At 48.7% G+C, this 18,602-nt stretch overlaps 1 protein-coding gene across 1 annotated transcript in view; it reads left to right on the forward strand.

The window, feature by feature from the left end:
• The first annotated feature begins 5,053 nt into the window (after positions 1 to 5,053).
• MB21D2 (Mab-21 domain containing 2) overlaps positions 5,054 to 18,602 on the forward strand; it is a 121,297-nt gene continuing 107,748 nt past the window's right edge. Inside the window, exon 1 of the mRNA XM_062210102.1 lies at positions 5,054 to 5,266. Within this exon, the coding sequence (XP_062066086.1) occupies positions 5,056 to 5,266 (211 nt within the window). The 5' untranslated portion in view covers positions 5,054 to 5,055. The remainder of the gene's footprint in view (positions 5,267 to 18,602) is intronic.

An 18,602-nucleotide genomic window follows, 5' to 3' on the forward strand; every position in this document is an offset into this window, starting at 1 on the left:
ACCCGTGGGCTTTCCAGATCCAGTGATAGGCACTGGGATACACCTGGGATCTGCTGCCCCACGTGGAGCATGCACTCTTGTGAGGGGGACAGATGACATGTGGGAAAGCAGATATCAAAGCCCAAAGGCAAACCAGAGTCTACAAGGGGCGACTCCGGCCAAGGCTTGGGGTGCAGGAGGTCTAGGAAACCGTGTCTAAACAGAGAGGTGATAGAGGACAATCACTGCCTGGTGACCTCACAAAAATCTCTCTGAACCTTCCTTTCTTATCTCTGAAGTGGAACTAACAGTGCTAGTCCCAGCTAACCCGCTATGGTAGAAACTTGTGAAGAGGCAATGAATGAAGTTTTGTGATGGGTGCTTTGTGGAGCAGTAAAGTGCTCCCTTGCTGCAAGGCATGTCAATAATTGTTATCAGATGTCGTTATGTCCGGTCCTAGACTTTTTCTTCTTTCCATACACACAGATTTCACTGCCCTGAGGACAGCAGGAAGAGATCAAAGCAACAGACTGGGGCAGGGAGATTTACGTTGCTGTAATTATCCGTGCAGCGAGACCACCCCGCTCCCAGTATTACTGGGAGAAAGCATGGGACAAGGCTCTCTTAACCATGTGAACATGAAAGAATGGGTATGCCTCACTTGGGCCCCATCTTTTGGAACTCAGTTGTCTGTGTGAAGAGAGTTGTCCATACTGTTTTGTGAACCTCGCTAACATTTCAATGGACGAAAAGGGCAGAAGTGCCCCATTTGTCCCAAGCAGAGACATGCGCACCTGAACAACTTTGTGTGACACAGATTTAGTTCTAGTCCTGATTATCCACCTATTCCCAGGAAAATGCAGTAGCCAAGTGATTTCCAAATGTCAGCAATTCCCAATTCCAGGTGTAACTAACATTAATTTTCAAATGTGGTGAGCGCATTTTGCATGGGGATCATTCTCCATTGTTTTATTTCTTTCCCCTGTGATTTCGGTCACGTGTCATGGTTTTGCCCATGCCCCTTTGGTGGACTGGAAACCCAGTGAGCATTTTAGTAAGTTTGAATTAGCATAAAGAACAAAAATGGTGCTGTCTCTCCTCCATAGGCAGGGCTCCCTTCTTTTTTTTCAGTTCTCCCTTCTCCAAGACTAAGGCAGTGGACAGCGTTTGTCTTTGAAGCCCCTTGCACCAGCAACATTCTACACTCCTGTGATGTTTGCCTTTTTCCTGCCTACACTTTCAAATCATAAGAAAGCCAGGCCACTTGCATTTTTCAGACCTTCACCAAGAATCCAGCTGCCCGAGAAGGTCAGGTCTTGTAGCCTGGGCTGCTATTTAAATCTCTGTCAGACCAGAGAATCTTTGTTTAAAATTATATTTTGTTAATCCATCATGTGGATGCGGAGCTTGCTATTTTTAATTCATGCTCTGCACAGCTCAGTTATTCATGGCTGAGAGTTGGCCACAGAACTTCAGAGCTGCACTGAAAAACAAAGAGCTGTAGAGAAGCAAGATGAAGGTGTCTTTCACAGTCTAAAAAAATTCAGAGTGGGACAGTGAAGGGATGGGAGTTTCTCTGTCTTGATTTGCTTATTTATTTATTTATGTATTTATTTATTTATTCTGGTTCCCAAGTTTTATTCAGGAACCTATACAAAATATTCCAGATAAATAAGTTTTTATCCTCATCTTTCTCTCTCTCTTTTTGGTCCTGCTTAATTTGGAAGCAACATAATTTGTGACTCTTTGTGTTACTGGTTGGCCACCACCAATCTCATACTGGTCTTCTTCACATATGTTTTGGTGAGATATTGCAAAGACCCTTTGGAAAAAGTCATCTCAGAAGTTCCTTGTTCCTTTGATGGTTCCCACCCCTTCATCCTCTGCATGAACAAGTGAAAGAAGAGCCAACCTCAGTTCTTATTTGGATGGCAGACTCTGGTGGGGCTTTCTTGGGTCATTTGTCAAATCCAGAAATGTGCATTTTTATTACAAGGCTTGGGTTTTTTTTCTTAACATCTTCTTATGATTATTCTTTTTTCTTCATATTTCTTTCCATTTCCCTTCCTTCTCTTAGATCTGCACACAAAAAAGAGACTTGAAAATGGAAGCACTTAATTAAGACTCCAGTTTCTTTAACTACATTTTCAACAACTCTTAAGTGATGCTGGGAACCATCGCTAGTTTACACTGAGATATGTAATTGTACCAAAATTGCCTGTGTGCCGACTCCCTGGACTTTGAGGGATGGTATTAGTTCATTCATTCACTCAGACATAATTATTAAGGTCAGAATATGGGTCAAGAGGTACATTAAATGCAGTGTTTGCAAAGGTATACAGAGAAAACACTTGCTCTTGAGTTCATCTCCTGGGTCCCAGAGGTTATAAAGTCTCTGAAGAGACCAATCAGGAAATGATGGCTCCTGAACAACTTTCTCTATTTTTCCAATTGAAGAAGGGATATTATACCATCTTATCAGAGTTCTAAGAGAACCTATGCAAAGTATTAAGCTTCACCATAAATACATAGGCTTACTGAGGGTCAGTGAGTCATAGAATTGTGATTTAGCTGATGGAAGGAGAACAGACACAATGAAGAACCACAGCAAAACCAATCATTGACACAGACTGTCATGGCCCAGAGTTAAGGCCCGACTGGGAGTAACTCCTGCTGACCACCTGTTGTCTCTCTATGATTATAATGAATATCACAAGAAGAGGTAGAAACATGGGGACAGCCAAGCGTCATCCATGCTTTTGGAAATTCACAAAGGTATGTGTACATTTCTGCTTGAAGTATTTCTAACTGTACAGGGCAAGTTGGAAATAAACTCGAAAACCGTTGTGATTCAGGGGATACCTGCTTCAGCCAGCTCTCTCACAGAGGCCTGCCATTGGATCATTAGAGAAGTGCTGATGGATGGGAATAGATTAATCTGTTCCAACCACTTGTGTGGCTTATACTACTGCCCAGGTGATGAGAAGTCAGGGCAGCATGGCAGAGGGGCAAACGTCAGAGGTTTAAGTAGTTTCCGCGTTAGTTCATCAGTGTTTATATAGCACATGTCTTCCCTTTTCCATACTGGCAGTGTGAGAAAGCTTGTTTTGGACACCAAAAGCAAGACATTACCTGGTTATGTCAAAATCCTTCACTCAGTTTTTGATTCAACACACAGAAAGGATCCTTGTGTAGGGCCAAATGTTGTGGCGAATTCCAAGATGAGCCAGATGGAATCCTCACCCTCAACAATCTCCTGGTCTCAAATTTGCACTCACAATGATTAAGCACAGTCAATATGCATTGGTGTCCCAGGTAAGCTTTGGAAAGGGTGCAATGGAGGTTTCCAGGGAGGAAAGGTTGCCGTCAGCTAGGAAGAGGCTCCTGGAGCTCTCTGGGTAAGGCAATCCTGGACCGGGCCTTGGTGCTGAGGTGGGAAGGGAGCAGAGAGCAATTCTGAGCGGGGAATGTCAGTGGTCAGATCTGTGCTTTGTAAAGATCTCCTTGGCAATAATGCGGACTAGATTATGGCACAGGCAATAGACGCTGTTAACAGCCCACGTCTATGAAGTAGTTATAGGATGTCAGTCCTTGCGCTAAGGGCCTTGACCTGCTTCATCTCACATCTTTTCCTTCAAACAACTTGTGAGACAGGAATTGTTATTATTCCCATTTACCCAGAAGGCATGGCAGACACTGGAGTTCCTTCCAGGTCTCACAAAACAGTTTCTATTTATACGAGAACCCAGGTAAGGTAAGACAAGGAAAAAAAAAAAAAAACTGATCTAAATCAAGGATTGTGGGATAGAGAACAGATGGATGCTGGAGAATTAGGGAGAAAGATCACTCTTGTTTCTGAGAGCCTGTGGGCCTCCCAAGTGTTTGTGTTACCCATCTCACAGAGCTTAAGACCACCACCATGAGATCCCATTGCCTCAAGGGCTTTTCAGGTAAGTGTAGATCTAACTGCATGTGGGCAGGGACGGACGGGTCTGTCCACCCACCTGCCCACAGTGAGTGCTCTAATGCTTCAGCTGAAAAAGAAAATCTTCTCCTAGGCATTCCACACTCATTGGAACCTAGGGCAGGTCATTTGGTTTCCCCTCCCCTACTCTCACAGCTTAGTTCCTCTATGTTTATATTAGAACAGGTTGAACCTCATTAACTCATTATGTGTTAAATTGAAAATGCTGTTATCCAGGAACATTAATTACCTAGGTCAAAGGGCAAAGGTAGAGGTACTTTAGCGCTTAATTGGAGCGGCTACACAGGTCAGGATGGCTACGACCCACCACCCCCACCCCGTTTTATTTTTAAATAGGCTTAATCTTGTCACGCTTAGCAATCCAAACAAAAAAGCGCAGAAGCAGGTTTCCTATTCCTCAAGGCAGGTTCTTTCACCTTCTAAACGTCTCGGAGTTCTCGGGATGGAGGCGGAAAGGCGTCCTGGCCCAGGACACCGCCCTTAAGCTCCGGCGGAGGCTGACTGCCTCCCCGTGGAAGGCGCACCGCAGGCCCTGCCCCCAAGGGTGGGGGTGGCGGTGGAGACGCCCACACCTCGCGCCTCTGCCCCAATACAGATGGGCAAGTGGCAGAGGCGCGCACAGCTCTGTCACTTATTTATTCCTGTCTCCACCGGGTGCGCTGTCCCTTTAAAAGGGGACGCTGGTGCTGGCTCCGTAACACGGGAGCCGGCAGCTTGTTGATTTCAGAGCTGGTGAATTTCACATTGTTTCCACTTCACTTTCCCTGCCCTGGGGGAGGCTCCGCGCCGCTCCGCCACCGCCTTCGCCTCGGCCAGCTCGGGCCAGGGGAGGGCAGGGACCTGCAGCATCTCCGGCGGGCGTGGGGCCGGCGGAGAGGGTGTCGGGGCCACACGCGCACCCTCGCTGCAGCCCGGCTCCTCCCGAAGCCCGGCGCCCGAGCGCACGGAGCGGGGGACCGCCCGCCTGGACGCCCGCCCACGGGCCGGGGCCGAAGCCCGGGAGCCGGCGCGGGGAGGAGGCCCGGGGGGCGGGGTGGGGGGCGGGGGTGGGTGCCGCCGCCGCCGCGGAGCTGCTGCTCGGCGCGTTTTGCATGAAGATGGCGGCTCCCACCGCCAGCAAGGCAGCCTCCCTGGGCTGTAACAACAAGCCTGCGTTCCCGGAGCTGGATTTCAGGTCGGGAGCGCGGGTGGAGGAATTGAACAAACTCATCCAAGAATTCACGAAGCACGACCAGCGGGAATACGACGACCAGAGAGCGCTGGAGATCCACACGGCCAAGGATTTCATCTTTTCCATGCTGGGTAAGGAGCAAACGGGGGAGGTGTGTGCGTGTGATGGGAAGCGGACGGGAGAGCCCACTGCCCCCTCTCTGGCGCTAGCCTTGTCCGTTTCCTTCACGGAGCCCGGAGATAACCGGTCTGTGTTCCGCCGCCAGCCAAGCCGCCTTCCCTCCCCTCCTTACTGTACTTTGTGCAGGGTGCCCCTCTCCCCTCGGATCGCCGGCTCTTTTGTTAATTGCTCGGCCGCCGGGGGCTGGCAGGCAGGTGAGGCGTTGGAGCCGTAACGTCTCCCCGCTGGGGAAGCCGCGCGGCGCAGGTGCGACCCCGAGGCGCCTACTCCACGGAGGGAGCTGGCTCCCGGAGGCTCGGCTCGGCTGCTGCGCACCGGCCGGGGGCTCGGCGCCCGAGCGACAAGTCGCTCCGCCGGTCCTGCGGCGCGGCGCTGTCACGCCGAGCCCCCGGCGGCCAAACTTGTGGGGTGTTCCCGAGTAACCCGCTCAAGTAGTCTGGGAGCCCGGAGTTCCTGCAACTTTGGTTTGCCAATCGACTTCCCTTTGAAGCGGTCGGAAGCATTTCCGGTGGCGTCTCCTGCTTGTTGCTCAGCCGGGAATGCCTACTTCCCCAGCTCGAAAATGACCCAGTGCGGAGCTCTGCCCGCCGGGGCGCTCCGGACCCCTCCTCTTTGTGCATTGTCCTTGCGCCGGGCGGAGAGAGGTGCCCCCTTACAGTCTGGGGCCGGGGAATGCGCCGCCCGCTCTCAGCCCCCTGCCCCTCGCCTACAGGTCCGGGAAGACTGTTGCGTGCCCAGTAAAAGGGAAATAACCCGGCGGGTTTGGCAGACCGAGCGCCACCCCGCTGTGTCCGGCCGCCGGGATTCTCGCTGCCGAGCTGCAGCGCGGAGCTCCCGTTCGGGTCGCGGCGCCTGCGGTGCCACCGTGGGCGTCTAGCGGCGTGCGGTCCCGCGCTAACACCCGCAGAACTGGGTTCTGTCGCGGTGCGCTCCGCGCGTGCCTCCGTATGCGCTCCACAAATGTATCCTCAGCCGGTTGCCCAGGTAGTGGAAAATTTGATTTGCACAGATGTTTCGTCTTCCTGCTGCAGCCTACTTCCTGGGTTTCAGCCGGCTGTGGGTTGGTTCTGGCCTGGGATGCCTTCCTCACCTGCCTCCAGTGGTCCCCTGCCCATCTGTAACACTAACGCTTTTGCAAGTTGGATGGAACCTGTTAAACCTCTGGCCGCTTGGTACCCTGTGCTCCACACCTCCGGAGTGTATCCTAGCATGTGTATGGAGTTGAAAATCTCTTTATAGAGATACTCGCCCATTTAATTATTTAGATGATTTAAAGGTTCTTTTTCTCTTATAAAAAAATCTGTAACCTGGTGGGTGTGCGCTTCCAAAGGGAAGCCTCCAAATGCTTCTGAGCTTCTGGCTCTGAAATGCAACTCGGTGATTGGAGGGTGGGGACACGCACAAGGCCCAGGGCAGTTAATGAAGTTGCCTCATCATGACCTTTCTCCTTGGCATCGGTAAGAAAGTCTGTCATTGTGTTACTTAAGCACCCCCAGCAGATCTGGTGCCTCCTGCCTGTGGTCATTCACTGGGAAAAATTGTGGGTCATGGATGGTCACAGATCAGAAGACGGGAGAATGTGGGGAGGGGCAAGTTTAGGTGCTAGGCTCATTAGCAACATCCAAGCTAATCTCACAGCCAGCACACTGAATTAGCCCAAGCCTTTGTCCACATATAAAGGGAGACTTACTCCAGGGTGCTTAATGTGTGCATGTGTTTTCACGTCGTGTGTGGCATGTGTGTTGACAGGTAAACGAGATTCACGTCTATTCCTTTTTAAGCACTTGACCTTGCAAGGGAAATCTTTGTTGCCCCCCCGGGAATTTGGTCTTTCCACCTGCCGGAGAGAAAATTCAGGAGAGTGTCATTTAAAGCCTTTGCCCCTCTGGACACTAGAAGGCAGATGGCGAAATGAGCTTCCTGTGTATGGTGCTGCATTCATTTGCGAGTTTCTTGCTTTCCTTTAATGAGGTGCTGGCTGCTCCAGACAAGTGAAGGTTTGGCGACAGCAAGGATCCCCATGTGGCTTTACTTTTTCTGAAGCAGATTTTCGCTTGGCTCAGAAAAAAAAAAAAAATCTCTTTCAGCACAGTTTGCTTCACTTGTCACAGCGCTGGGTATTTCCTGAATATATGAATGAGGGGTCTTAACGATGCCCGGCTTGTTTGTTAAGGTCGCACCTGGGTTGCGCCAGGCCCTCATTTCTGGAAGTTATTTTTCAGGGGAGGGGGAGGAGTCCTCTTGGCTTTGTTCTGGCTCTGTCTGGGCTGCACCTGAGGATCCTTAGCAGCTTGACAACGTTATCCACTCTCATGAAAAGAAATGGCCAAGGAATTTGGTGCATGCTCTTAATGGGGCAGAGTGGACAATGATGCTGCCTCTGGTTGTAGGCGGATGGAGGTGTCAGGGAGCTAGCCGCTCTGTAGGAGGTTGCTAGCCTGGGCTGAAACTCAAGCTTCCCACACCCTTTTCACATGGTCTGGTTTGGAGGCGATGTAGGCAGAAGAGCAAAGCGGTGGCAGACAGCTGTGATGGTGACCCGTCAGCACTTGGGCATTCCCTTGTTCTTTCAAAGCAAGGTTCTGCCCAGGCTGTGGGGTTGCTCTGAAGCCACTGGTGGTCACCAAGGTGGTGGTGACCTGGCCTGATGTTCTGTGTACAGAGATTCTCATTCCTTTGCAGGCTGATGTTCGCTGGAATCATCCAGACTTGCTCTTTAGTTCTCTACACCTTGGTCTTTTAAGGAAAATAATGGCTGTTATTATCTAGTTAATATTTGAGAGCCCAGATTGTTTGAGAGGCTGGCAATGCATAATAAACACCATTTATCAAAATTCAGGGAAATTGCCAGAGTTCATTAATGATTTAATAATATTTGGTATTTGCATAATGTCTCTGCCAGCTCTTTTGTTATCTTCATTCCCTGGCGAGGTTGGAAGAGACTGTGTCTCCACTGAATACATGTGGAGTGCGGGGGCGGGGTAGGCAGAGACTGGAAAAGTCTGTTGGGAGAAAAGTAGTCAGTTCACCTGTGATCCCAGTGTTTGGTGCCGTGCATGGTTGTTGGAGTAGCTGTGGTTTATAGACTGCCTTCTTGGGGGCAGAAACTTCACACAGTCTTTGAGTGGGTATTGCTTTCCCATTACACAGATAAAGATACTGAAATTTGGTAGAGGGAAGGGGCTGTGGAGTTTGGCCTCACAGATAAGCTGCCAGCGGGATGCCTGCATCCCATACTGGGGTGCCTGACTTCCATGACTGGCTCTGCTCCTAACTCTAGCTTCCTGCTAATGTGGACCCTGGGAGGCAGCAATGATGGCTCAAGTCATTGGGTCCCTGACACTTGCATGGGAGACCTGGGTTGAGTTCTGGCTCCTGACTTCAGCCTGGCCCAGTCCTGGTCATTCTGGGCATTTGAGGAGAGAACCAGTGGTTTGGAATGCTCTCTGTCTCTCCCTGCTTTGGTCACTCTATTTCTCAAAGTAAATACACAAACAAAAATAGTGGGCATACGAAACAAGTGGTCATGTGGCTAATGAAGGATAGAGATGTTACTAAAACTGAAGTCAGCCTGGTTCCAAGTCATGTTCCTCTTCTACTCGAGTCTATTAATAATAGGTGCCTGAAATCCAGAGGAGGGGCATTGTTTTAAAACATTTCTTTTTCTTCTTTTCAGGATCCTGTTTCTGATTTCAACTATAAGTATTAGCATAATAGAAGCAGCATCCACTGTGATTTCTGGAGTAGGCTGAGTTCAACTACTTTATTCCATCATAAGATCACCTATTTGAATTTTTGAATGAGAAATCATGATCATTATAAAACATTAAAATCAGAAACTCCAGTCTCAGTCTGCTTCTTGCTGGGCATGTTATCTTAGTCTTTTCATCTATTAAACATGGATAGGAGTAATACATCGCTTCAGAATTAGCTTGCCTAAATGTGGCGTTACTCTGCCAACAGAAAAGGAAGGTACACGTGGTTTTTATTTATTTAAAGAAATGTGCTGTACTAGAAAAATCTAGTGAACTTAAGCTGGGATTGTTTCTGCAGCTTGGCATTAGAAAGGACTATGGAGTACAATTAGGGGCAGCCTAATGCTCTGTCGAGGTAGGACTAAATCCAACGTGCAGTGCCGTTTGTTAAGCTCATACTGTGTCCTGACTGTGGTGCTAGCTGCTTTGCATAAATCCATTCGCTCATTTAACTGACAACTTTGTCAAGATAGGTATCGTCAAACCTGCTAGAGAGATAAACACCCCATTTTTTTCTTTATTTCAAGATTGATTTACTTTGAAAGAGCTACAGAGAGACAGGGAGAGAGATCTTCCACCCGCTGGTTCGCTCCTCAGATGGCTGCAACAGCCAGGATTGGGCCAGGTTAAAGCCTGGAGCTTCATCCCCATCTCCCATGTGAGTGGTAGGGACCCAGGTACCTGGGCCAGCCTCCGCTCCTTTTTGCAGGCCATTAGCAGGGAGCTGGACAGGAAGCGGGGCAGCTGGGATGTGAACCAGTGTCCACATGGGGTACCAGCGTGTCAGGCGGTGGCTCTACCTGCTGCGCCACAATGCTGGCCCCAGTACTACCTCTTTAAAATGTGAAATGCAGAGAATTCAGGAGGTCAAGTGCCAAGATCATACAGAGCAAGAGCTTGAACCCAGGTATTTCTGCCTCAGAAGTTCATGTTCCTTTCACTGTCCTAGCAGTCAGTTGTCATTGCTTTGGGTCTGACAACCAAAAGGCCCCACTTCCTGGGTGAATACAGCATTCCGTAGCCTGCTTAACCTGGAGGACTGGGGGTAGTTTGTCTTTGTTTGCCTGTTTATTTTCTCTGCCCCTCTTTTTATTTCTTTCACGCATTAAACAAGTACTTCATGGATGTACTGTTTGCCCAACAGTCTGCAGAGTTCTGAGGGTAAAATAGTAAGCAGAAGCTGAGAAATTTCTGAAGGCCTTAAGGAGCCCTCCCTGTTCCCCTTTGCCCCAACTCTGAGAGCACGGTTTGCTGGCCATGTTCTCTTCCCAGGCCAGTAACTGCCACAGGCCACGTTGGCATTCGAACCTTAAGGTATAGTGCTTCTGAGAGTTCTTGCTTGGTTCTGCCATGTTTTCGGGCACTTTCTGCCTCTTCAGAGCACACGGCTTTGAAGCCCTACCTTTCCAGTGTTCCAACGCTACTTTTCTCTTCCTGGACTCACCCAGCCCTATTTCCTATGGCAGTTGATCGTGGATTGTTGTGTTGTAGTCTCTAACGTGTTGAGTCTGTACAGTGGACAGGATGATTCCTGCAGCTGGCTCTGAAAAACCCATGTGCGGAGGGCAGAGGACGCGCTACACATGCATTTTTGCAGCAATTTGTGGATTGCATGGCCCTGGCCAGTTGCCGCCCTTCCTTCTTGACAGAAGAGGCCTGGGATAATTCATTGCTTGTGATTTGGCTGAGCCTCTGTTGTATTCATGCAGATGTTACAGTCCCTCTTGTCAAACTGAGAACTTGGCAGTGAACGCTAGCCCTGTGGATGCTCATGAGGAGCTTACTCACAATCTAGAATCCCTGGGCCCATCTCGGATCTATTGAATCAGAAGCCCTGGAGATCTGCACACTGGCTGCTCAGCACTTCAGCATCCTGTCCCGTTTTGGGCCGAGGCTGTGTGTTCTTGTTCCAGTCGAGCTGCTGCCACACATAATGAGCCTGACCCTGGAGGACTTTGGAGACCATGGGCAGGCTGCTGATCTAAAGAACAGATTTGCTGGCTCCTGGAAGACAGTCCTAATGTCCAGAGGCAGGGAGGAGGCATTCTCTGAATGTATTAGGGCTTTGTGTCCTTGCATCATTGAATCATCTCCATAACCCTTTAAGGTAAAGAACCTTGAAATGGAGAATTCTAGGATTGGAAAAATTTGGGAATTCCCCCCTAATTTTTTAGCAAGTAGGTGGCATAGCTGACTTAACCAAGGCCAGGCTGATGCAAAGCCCTTACTTTTTACCAGTGTTCATCTTCAGCATCCAGAACAGCCGGGGGACCCAGATTCTAGCCCTCGCTTCTCCAGTCACTTGGTATCAAGCCATGTAGACTTTGAGCCTCAGTTTCTGAATTTACCAGTTAGCCTGTTTTGTTTATTTGGGTCCATTCAAGTCTGAATCTGAAAGCTTTTGTACAGTACAAAAGACAGAAGTTTCTAGTTCTGGTGCCACCTATGTTTTATACCATATAGTATGCATAGTTCCCTGCATAAGGCTCCTAACTTCATCTGGGGCTCTTTTTGCCCATTTTCCAATGATAGAAAATATGAATAAAAAAGTAAAGTCACCCCCAAATTCTAATGACTATTTAATAGTTTGTGCATTTTTTCTAAACATGTATGTTTATGCACACGCTTTCCCTAGCACATATTTATGCATACAATTTTCTAACAGGGTCTTATGGGATTTGTGCTCTTTTTGTGAATTTATCAGCATGCTGTCATCTGCCATACTTTAAAGAGGAGCTGTGACTTGAAAGCTGTGTAGTGATGTTCTCCCAGCTTCTTTCATTCATTTCCTCTTACATGAAGGTGTTTTTCTGGAACACAGAGCACACTCTGTGATTACATATTTCAGGGTGATGGACCCTCATGTTGGTGACTCCTGAGGATTTTCCCTGCCTTCCATCGGGTGTTTTTTGCATGGTCTGTATGGTTACATAACACACTTCCTATTTCTCTTTCTTCCTTTCCTTAGACTATCTTCTCTAGCAGGCTTGCCTAACTCATTTTGATGAGAACAGTTAAATTGGAGTCTGTGAACTTGAAGGGAGACCTGTAACTGATATCCAATGTACAGTACTTCCTTCCATTGTAAAGAGAGGTAACCAGCCATGGTAGGTAGTATTGGGGGTGCCAGCAGAAATCACAGGTATTTTCCTTTCACATCGTTGTTGAACTGTTTCAGATAATCATGTATTGCTGTTTCCACTTTATCGTGGATATTAGAGTTGCTGTTGGATTTGATTTGTGTATAAAGGATCACATATGGTACTGTATCACAGATCCACTTTAACAATGCGTTTTTAATCTTCTGATTTTCTGGACGATGCTACTACCGTAATCATTTAAATTCACTGTTGTTGGCAGGGACCTTCAGGGTTCTCCTGCCTGTCAAGAGGATCCAGCACAGAAGCAGATCAGAGTCCCAGCTTCCCAGGTGGCCCTGACACCTGCTCTTTCTTTCCCCTTCCAGGACTGATGCCTCTTGACTCATGAAACCTTCCTATATTTCTCCAAGGAGGAAAAAATACTACCTTTCCTCTGTGTCGTCCTAGGACCTGCTCCCCTTTGATGGCCCTTGGCATATTCTTTCCCTCAAGCTGATTGAAAATCCCTGGCTTCCTCATCCTTGCAGCAGCATGGGGTTTTTGCCCTTAGTAGGTGTTCACTGAGTGTGAAGTAAATGACACTCTTTAAATGAGCTGTTCCCGGTGAAGCTGCTTTTTTTTTTTTTTAAGATTATTTATTTGGGATAGGGTTACGGAGAGAGAGAGAGAAAGATCTTCTATCCACTGGTTCACTCTCTAAAGGGCCTAGGCTGGGCCAGGCCAAAGCCAGGAGTCCCATGCTGGTCTCCCACATGGGTGGCAGGGGCCCAAGTACTTGGACCATCTTCTGCCTTCTCAAGCGCATTAGCAGGGAGCTGGTTTGGAAGCAGAGCATCTGGGACTCAAATTGGCACTCTGCTATGGATGCCCGTGTCATAGTGGCGGCTTAACTCCCTGCACTGCCGTGCCGAGTCCCTCCCTGCCATGAAGCTTGTGTGTGTTAGGCTCTAAGAAATGAACACTTTCTAACATTGTCTCTGTATGACTTTCCTCTTCCTTTAAGCCACTCCACATCATCTTTTCTGGAGATGAGAAAATCTCGATTGTGACTCCTGTGGCAGAGGAGTGTGGGAGAATTATTTTTTTTTCTTTGCATTCTTAGGGCGATTTAAGAAATGTTCAAAGTAGATTTTTGACAGACAGCGGCCCCCAGGGACTGGAGAGTCGAGGGACCGTCCCCTTTCCTGTGCACCCTGATTTTTCTTCCACAGTCACGTCAAGGTGTTCCCGGGCTCCTGACAGCCTTTGCTCGGGCTCTACAGAATTCGAAGCAGGCACAGGTCACCTTTCCCATTGAGGTGTTCCGTGTGTTTGTCAGTCCTCCTCATGCGGATCCAGGTTGTGGCCATTCTTTATTGTTATTACAAATGACTGTGATTTGTCACCAAGAACAGTAACTTCTACACACGAAACGAAGTGTTTGACAGATTGCAAGACACATTCCCACTGGAATGGTATTGTCCTTTGGGCAGATCTTGGAGAAATGTTGCGTAGAACCACTGACCTCTGTTTACTGATGTGGTCACTGAGACTCTGAGAGGGGAAACGACTGGATTCGAGGTGTGACTCCAGCCATCTTCTGCGGCAGTCCAGCACCTGCCAGAGCTTGTGGGGTTTTCTACCCTCGGATGTTATTCATGGGCTGCTGGGCTGATTCTGTATCCTATCTTCTTAGACAAAGCTAGCAGGTTCCATTCCTCTCTGGGCTTTCCTGCCCTGAGTTGAGGGCATACAGCAGGGGAGCAGGGCTGAGAATCGAGTGGGTACGTCCAAGCCTTGTGGATGTCTGTTCCCTGGGGATGGTTGTTGGGCCTCGCCCACCTGGTTCTTAGTCTGTGGCAGTGTTTGTAATGAACCTGGCTAAGTACTTGCCTGCTGAGTGATCTCTTTAAGGACAGTTCATAATTACGGCATTCTGTGAGGCCCTGTCTCCAGGAAACAGCTATCTGTTTTTCATCCACTTTAAGTGCCTACTCGTGAACTCCCTGTGCACCAAACAGATAACAAGGGATGGTGCTGCTGTGAATAAATCTGTCATGGAGACTGTTGTTGAATTTTTTTTTTTTTATAACTTTTCTTCAACACTGTAAGACTTGATTACTGCTTATGCATGGAGTCAAGTTAGAAGTGGGAGTTGGTGGAAGTCTTGTTTGGGTTTTTGTTGCTTCCAGCTAGTACTGGAATGTCTATAATGTGTAGTCAATGATGTGAAGCATTAATTCATTAACTCACAAGCTCATTCAACATGTGTTGGCACACCTGCCATGTGCTAGGGTAATTACTGTGGTCCCATTACCAGGAAGTGCAGAGTGGTGAATGAAAAGAAACAGGATCACTAACTACCTCCATAGAGCTTCTGTTCTCTGAAGGGCTTAACAGATTAAGCATGTGTTTCTGTGTGTGCTACAGAAAACAAGAAGCCCGGAATATTAGGATGGAGGGCAGCTGGCTAGTGTGCAGTGACAAGTGGTAAGAAGGCTTCGCTGGAGCAGAGGCAACGGGATAGGAGACCGTCAGCCACCTGAGGACTGGGTGGGAGCATATTCCAGGTAGACAGAATAGCAGGTGGAAAGGCCCTGAGGTGGGAGGTAGCTCGAAGCAGCTTTTAAAGCTGCTTAAGTCACAGGAAGTCAGATTTGGCTTCTGAAAGAAGGAATGGTGTATTTAAATGAGGCCAGGACAGAACGGGCTGCCTGCTTTGGGATGTGGTGAGCTTTCTGTAGGTAGAGGCTTTTCTATGGGACCACTCTTTGCCTGGGCTCTTGTCAATGGCATTCGAGTAGGAAGGATGCATTACAGGTGCTTAGAAAGGCCTTTGGTAGGCAGTGCTTCTCTGATGTCACTTCTGATAGCCCCAGGCTAGAAGCAGTGAGTCCCTCTCTTGATGATTTGTGGGTCAGACTGCAACCTTCCTTTATTTTTATCCCCTCCTCCACAGTTTTCCAAGCGCTTCCATAGGCATAATCCTGTCTGATTTACTTCTCACAAAGGCCCCATGAAGTAGGTGTTGTGACTGTGTCTATTTCAACACAGGAAGAGATGGTAACAAGAGAAGTAACCCACTCCAGATCACCCACCCGAGTGGTGACCATCTAAGTGCTTTCAACCTCACCCAGTTCTTTTTTTCTTAAAGATTTACTTATTTATTTGAAAGAGTTACACAGAGAGAGGAGAGACAGAGATCTTCCATCTGCTGGTTCATCCTCAGATGGGCACAAAGGCCAGAACTGGGCCAGGCTGAAGCCAGGAGCCAGGTGCTTCATCCAGGTCTCCCATGTGGATGGCAGGGGCCCAAGCACTTGGGCCATCTTCTGCTTTTCTCAGGCCGTTAGCAGGGAGCTAGATCAGAACTGGAGCAGCCAGGACTTGAACTGGCATCCATATGGGATGCCGGCATCACAGGTGCAGCTTAACCCTGCTACAACGCAACACCAGCCCCCCAATTTTTTTTTTTTAGAATTATTTATTTGAAATGCAGAGCGAGTGAGAAAGAAGGAGAGACAGGAAGATCTGTTTGCTTGCTGACTCGCCAAATAGCTGCAACAGCCAGGTCTGGGCCAGACCACAGCCAGGAGCCTGGGACTCCATCCAGGTCTGCCATGTGGGTGACAGGGGCCCAGGCACTTGGGCCATCCACCACTGCTTTCCCAGGCACATTAGCAGGTTGTTGGAGTGGAAGTGGAGCTGCTGGGACTCGAACTGCAGCTTATATGGGATGCTGACGTCGTGGGTAGCAGCTTACTTACTGCGCAACGCCGGCCCCAAGGGTCACCCAATTCTTTGTATCATACTCACTTCCCCTTCCCCATCCCACCGTGCAGAGGGCATTGAAAGAGGAAGATTTCTGGTCCTGGGAGAGGCATTGAGGTCCAGGGGGCCGAACCAGGCAGTGGACTTCACGTCTCCCTGTGCCTGTGTGCCTGTATTGGTATTCAGCGAGTAAGCACTTTTCTAGGCTGCTTCAAGATCACCCTTTTAGCAGCTGCAGCTGTTCTTAATAGCAGCTGCTTGTGCGGATGGTGTTGTGATTAATAAAGGAAACTCAACAGTTTGTTCTCTGAACGGTGCCCTTGGTGTGCACAGCCTGCTTTTATACAGGCCGTGTTTCTGATTTGGAACAACACAGTGTGACACTCGTGGGGTGCCCAAGGGGCTCGTAACCTGCTTGTGAGAAGAGGAGGTCCGTGTAGACCAGAGTTGGTGTGTCACAGAGCCTCCCAGGACGGTCAGGGAAAGGATGTGGTGGGTGGCTCCATAAATACTAGTGGCCCTCAGTGTCAGAGGCAATGACACCTGGGTGGAGGAGTGCAGCGGCGGACGGAGGAAGTCTCTCACATCTTTTCTCCAAGGAGACCCTGCTGCTCAACCCTGGCCAGATGCCCTTCTGCAGCGGAGACTGTAAACCCCAGTGTGCATCAGACTGTCTGACCCCACTCCTAGTTTCTGTTTCTGGAGGTCTTGGTGGGTGGGTGGGTGGGGAGCTGAGAACCTGCATTTCTAGGGAGTTTCCAGATGATGCCGCCACTGCTGCTTCAGGGACTACATTTTGGATGTCTGGGATTTTACAAGAAAACTGCAGGGGCCGGCGCTGTGGAGTAGCGGGTAAAGCCACTGCATGCAGTGCCGGCATCCCATATGGACACTGATTCAAGTCCCTGCTGCTCCACTTCTGATCCAGCTCTCTGCTATGGCCTGGGATAGCAGTGAAAGATGGTCTAAGTCCTTGGGCCCCTGCACCTGTGTGGGAGACCTGAAGGAAGCTCCTGGCTCCTGACTGTGCAGCTCCAACTGTTGAGGCCATCTGGGGAGTGAACCAGCAGATGGAAGACCTCTCTCTCTCTCTCTCTTTCTTTCTCTCTCTCTCTCTCTGCCTCTCCTTCTCTGTGTGTAACTCTGACTTTCAAATAAGTAAATAAATAAATTTTTTTTTAAAAAACTGCAGATTTCTAACTAATAAGAATAAAATCAAATTTTAAGGAAACATCACCACAGGGTTTCAAAGTGAAAGGGGCAGGCAGGAAGGCGTTAAGATGCCTGCATCCCATAACGGAATCCCTGGGTTCCACACCTAGCTCCGCCCACGATTACAGCGTCCCACTAATGCAGACCCTGGGAGGCAGCTGATGGCTCAAATAGTTGGGTTCCAGGCACTCACTTGGGATTGATTTCCTGGCTTTGGCCTGGCCCAACCCCAGCTGTTGTAGCCTTAGGGGAATGAACTAGTGGATGGGAAATTCTTTCTCCCTGCCTTTTAAATAAGTAAAATAAATACTAAATAAAACTATAGGTCAGATAGAACACATCTGATCTGAATACTTGCACAAGAGAGAGGAGAGGGCGGAGGAGGGGGAGGGGGAGGGGGGATGCATGTGTTAGTCCTAGCTTGCTACTAGCCATGCAGCAGCCATGTACCTTTGCAAATTGTGATAATCACTCTAAACTAGTGTGTTCCAAGAACTGTTCTAACTACTTTATCTTTTACATACATGGACACTGAGGAAGGCACTGTGATTTTACTGATGGAACATCTGAAGCACCAAGAGGTTAAATAAGTTGCCCAAAGTCGTGCAGCTGCTGATAGAGCAGGGATGTGAGCCCGAGAATTCTAACTTCAATCAGAAATGTAACCCGAACCTTTTTCTTAAACTTTATCAAAACAAAACAAAGCAAAACCTGGGCACCCGTGTTGTAGTAGCCGGTTAAACCATTCTATGGCATCCTGTATGGGTGTCAGTTTTGTGTCCCAGGTGCTCCCCTTCCAATCCAGTTCGCTGCTCATGTGCCTGGGAAAGCAGCAGAAGATGGTCCAAGTGCTTGGGCTCCTGCACCCACATGGGAGACCTGGATGGAGCTCTTTGTTTCTGGCTTTCGCCTGGGCCAGTTCTGACCATTGTAGCCATCTGGGGAATGGACCAGAGAGTGGAAGATCTCTCTCTCTCTGTAACTCTGCCTCTCAATTAAAAAAAAAATAAAAAAGTAAAAAAAAACCCAAAAAAACAAAAAACAAAACACCAAAATAACCCTTTTCCCAGGCAATATGGAAATGGTTAATGGAATCTTACAATTTTAATGCTGCTGGGAAACTTGGAAATCGAGGGCCCTGACCTCTCCCCTCTTGCATTTCACAGATCTGGAAACTGAGGGTCCTGGCTGGGCACTCATTTTGCTTTTGGGCAGTGGGGGTAGGGGGACAGATAGGTAAATGCTGGGCAAGATAGCAGCTTCATGAGCCACTGTTTGCACCTGAACTGGTTGTCTCCATAGTGTTGGCTCCCCAGGGAGGACTCTGCCTGGGTTTGTAGAAGAAGGGAGTAGATTGGCAAGGGCTACGCTTCCAGGGAGGGACTTCTCCCTGCTACAGAGCCACCTTGGCGGTCCCTGTTGCCTGAATTGCCATTAGAGGGAGGACGCTGGGTAAACCAAGCTCCTGG

This window comes from Lepus europaeus, chromosome 2 (genome assembly GCF_033115175.1).
Source record: "Lepus europaeus isolate LE1 chromosome 2, mLepTim1.pri, whole genome shotgun sequence".
NCBI classification, from domain to species: Eukaryota; Metazoa; Chordata; class Mammalia; order Lagomorpha; family Leporidae; genus Lepus; species Lepus europaeus.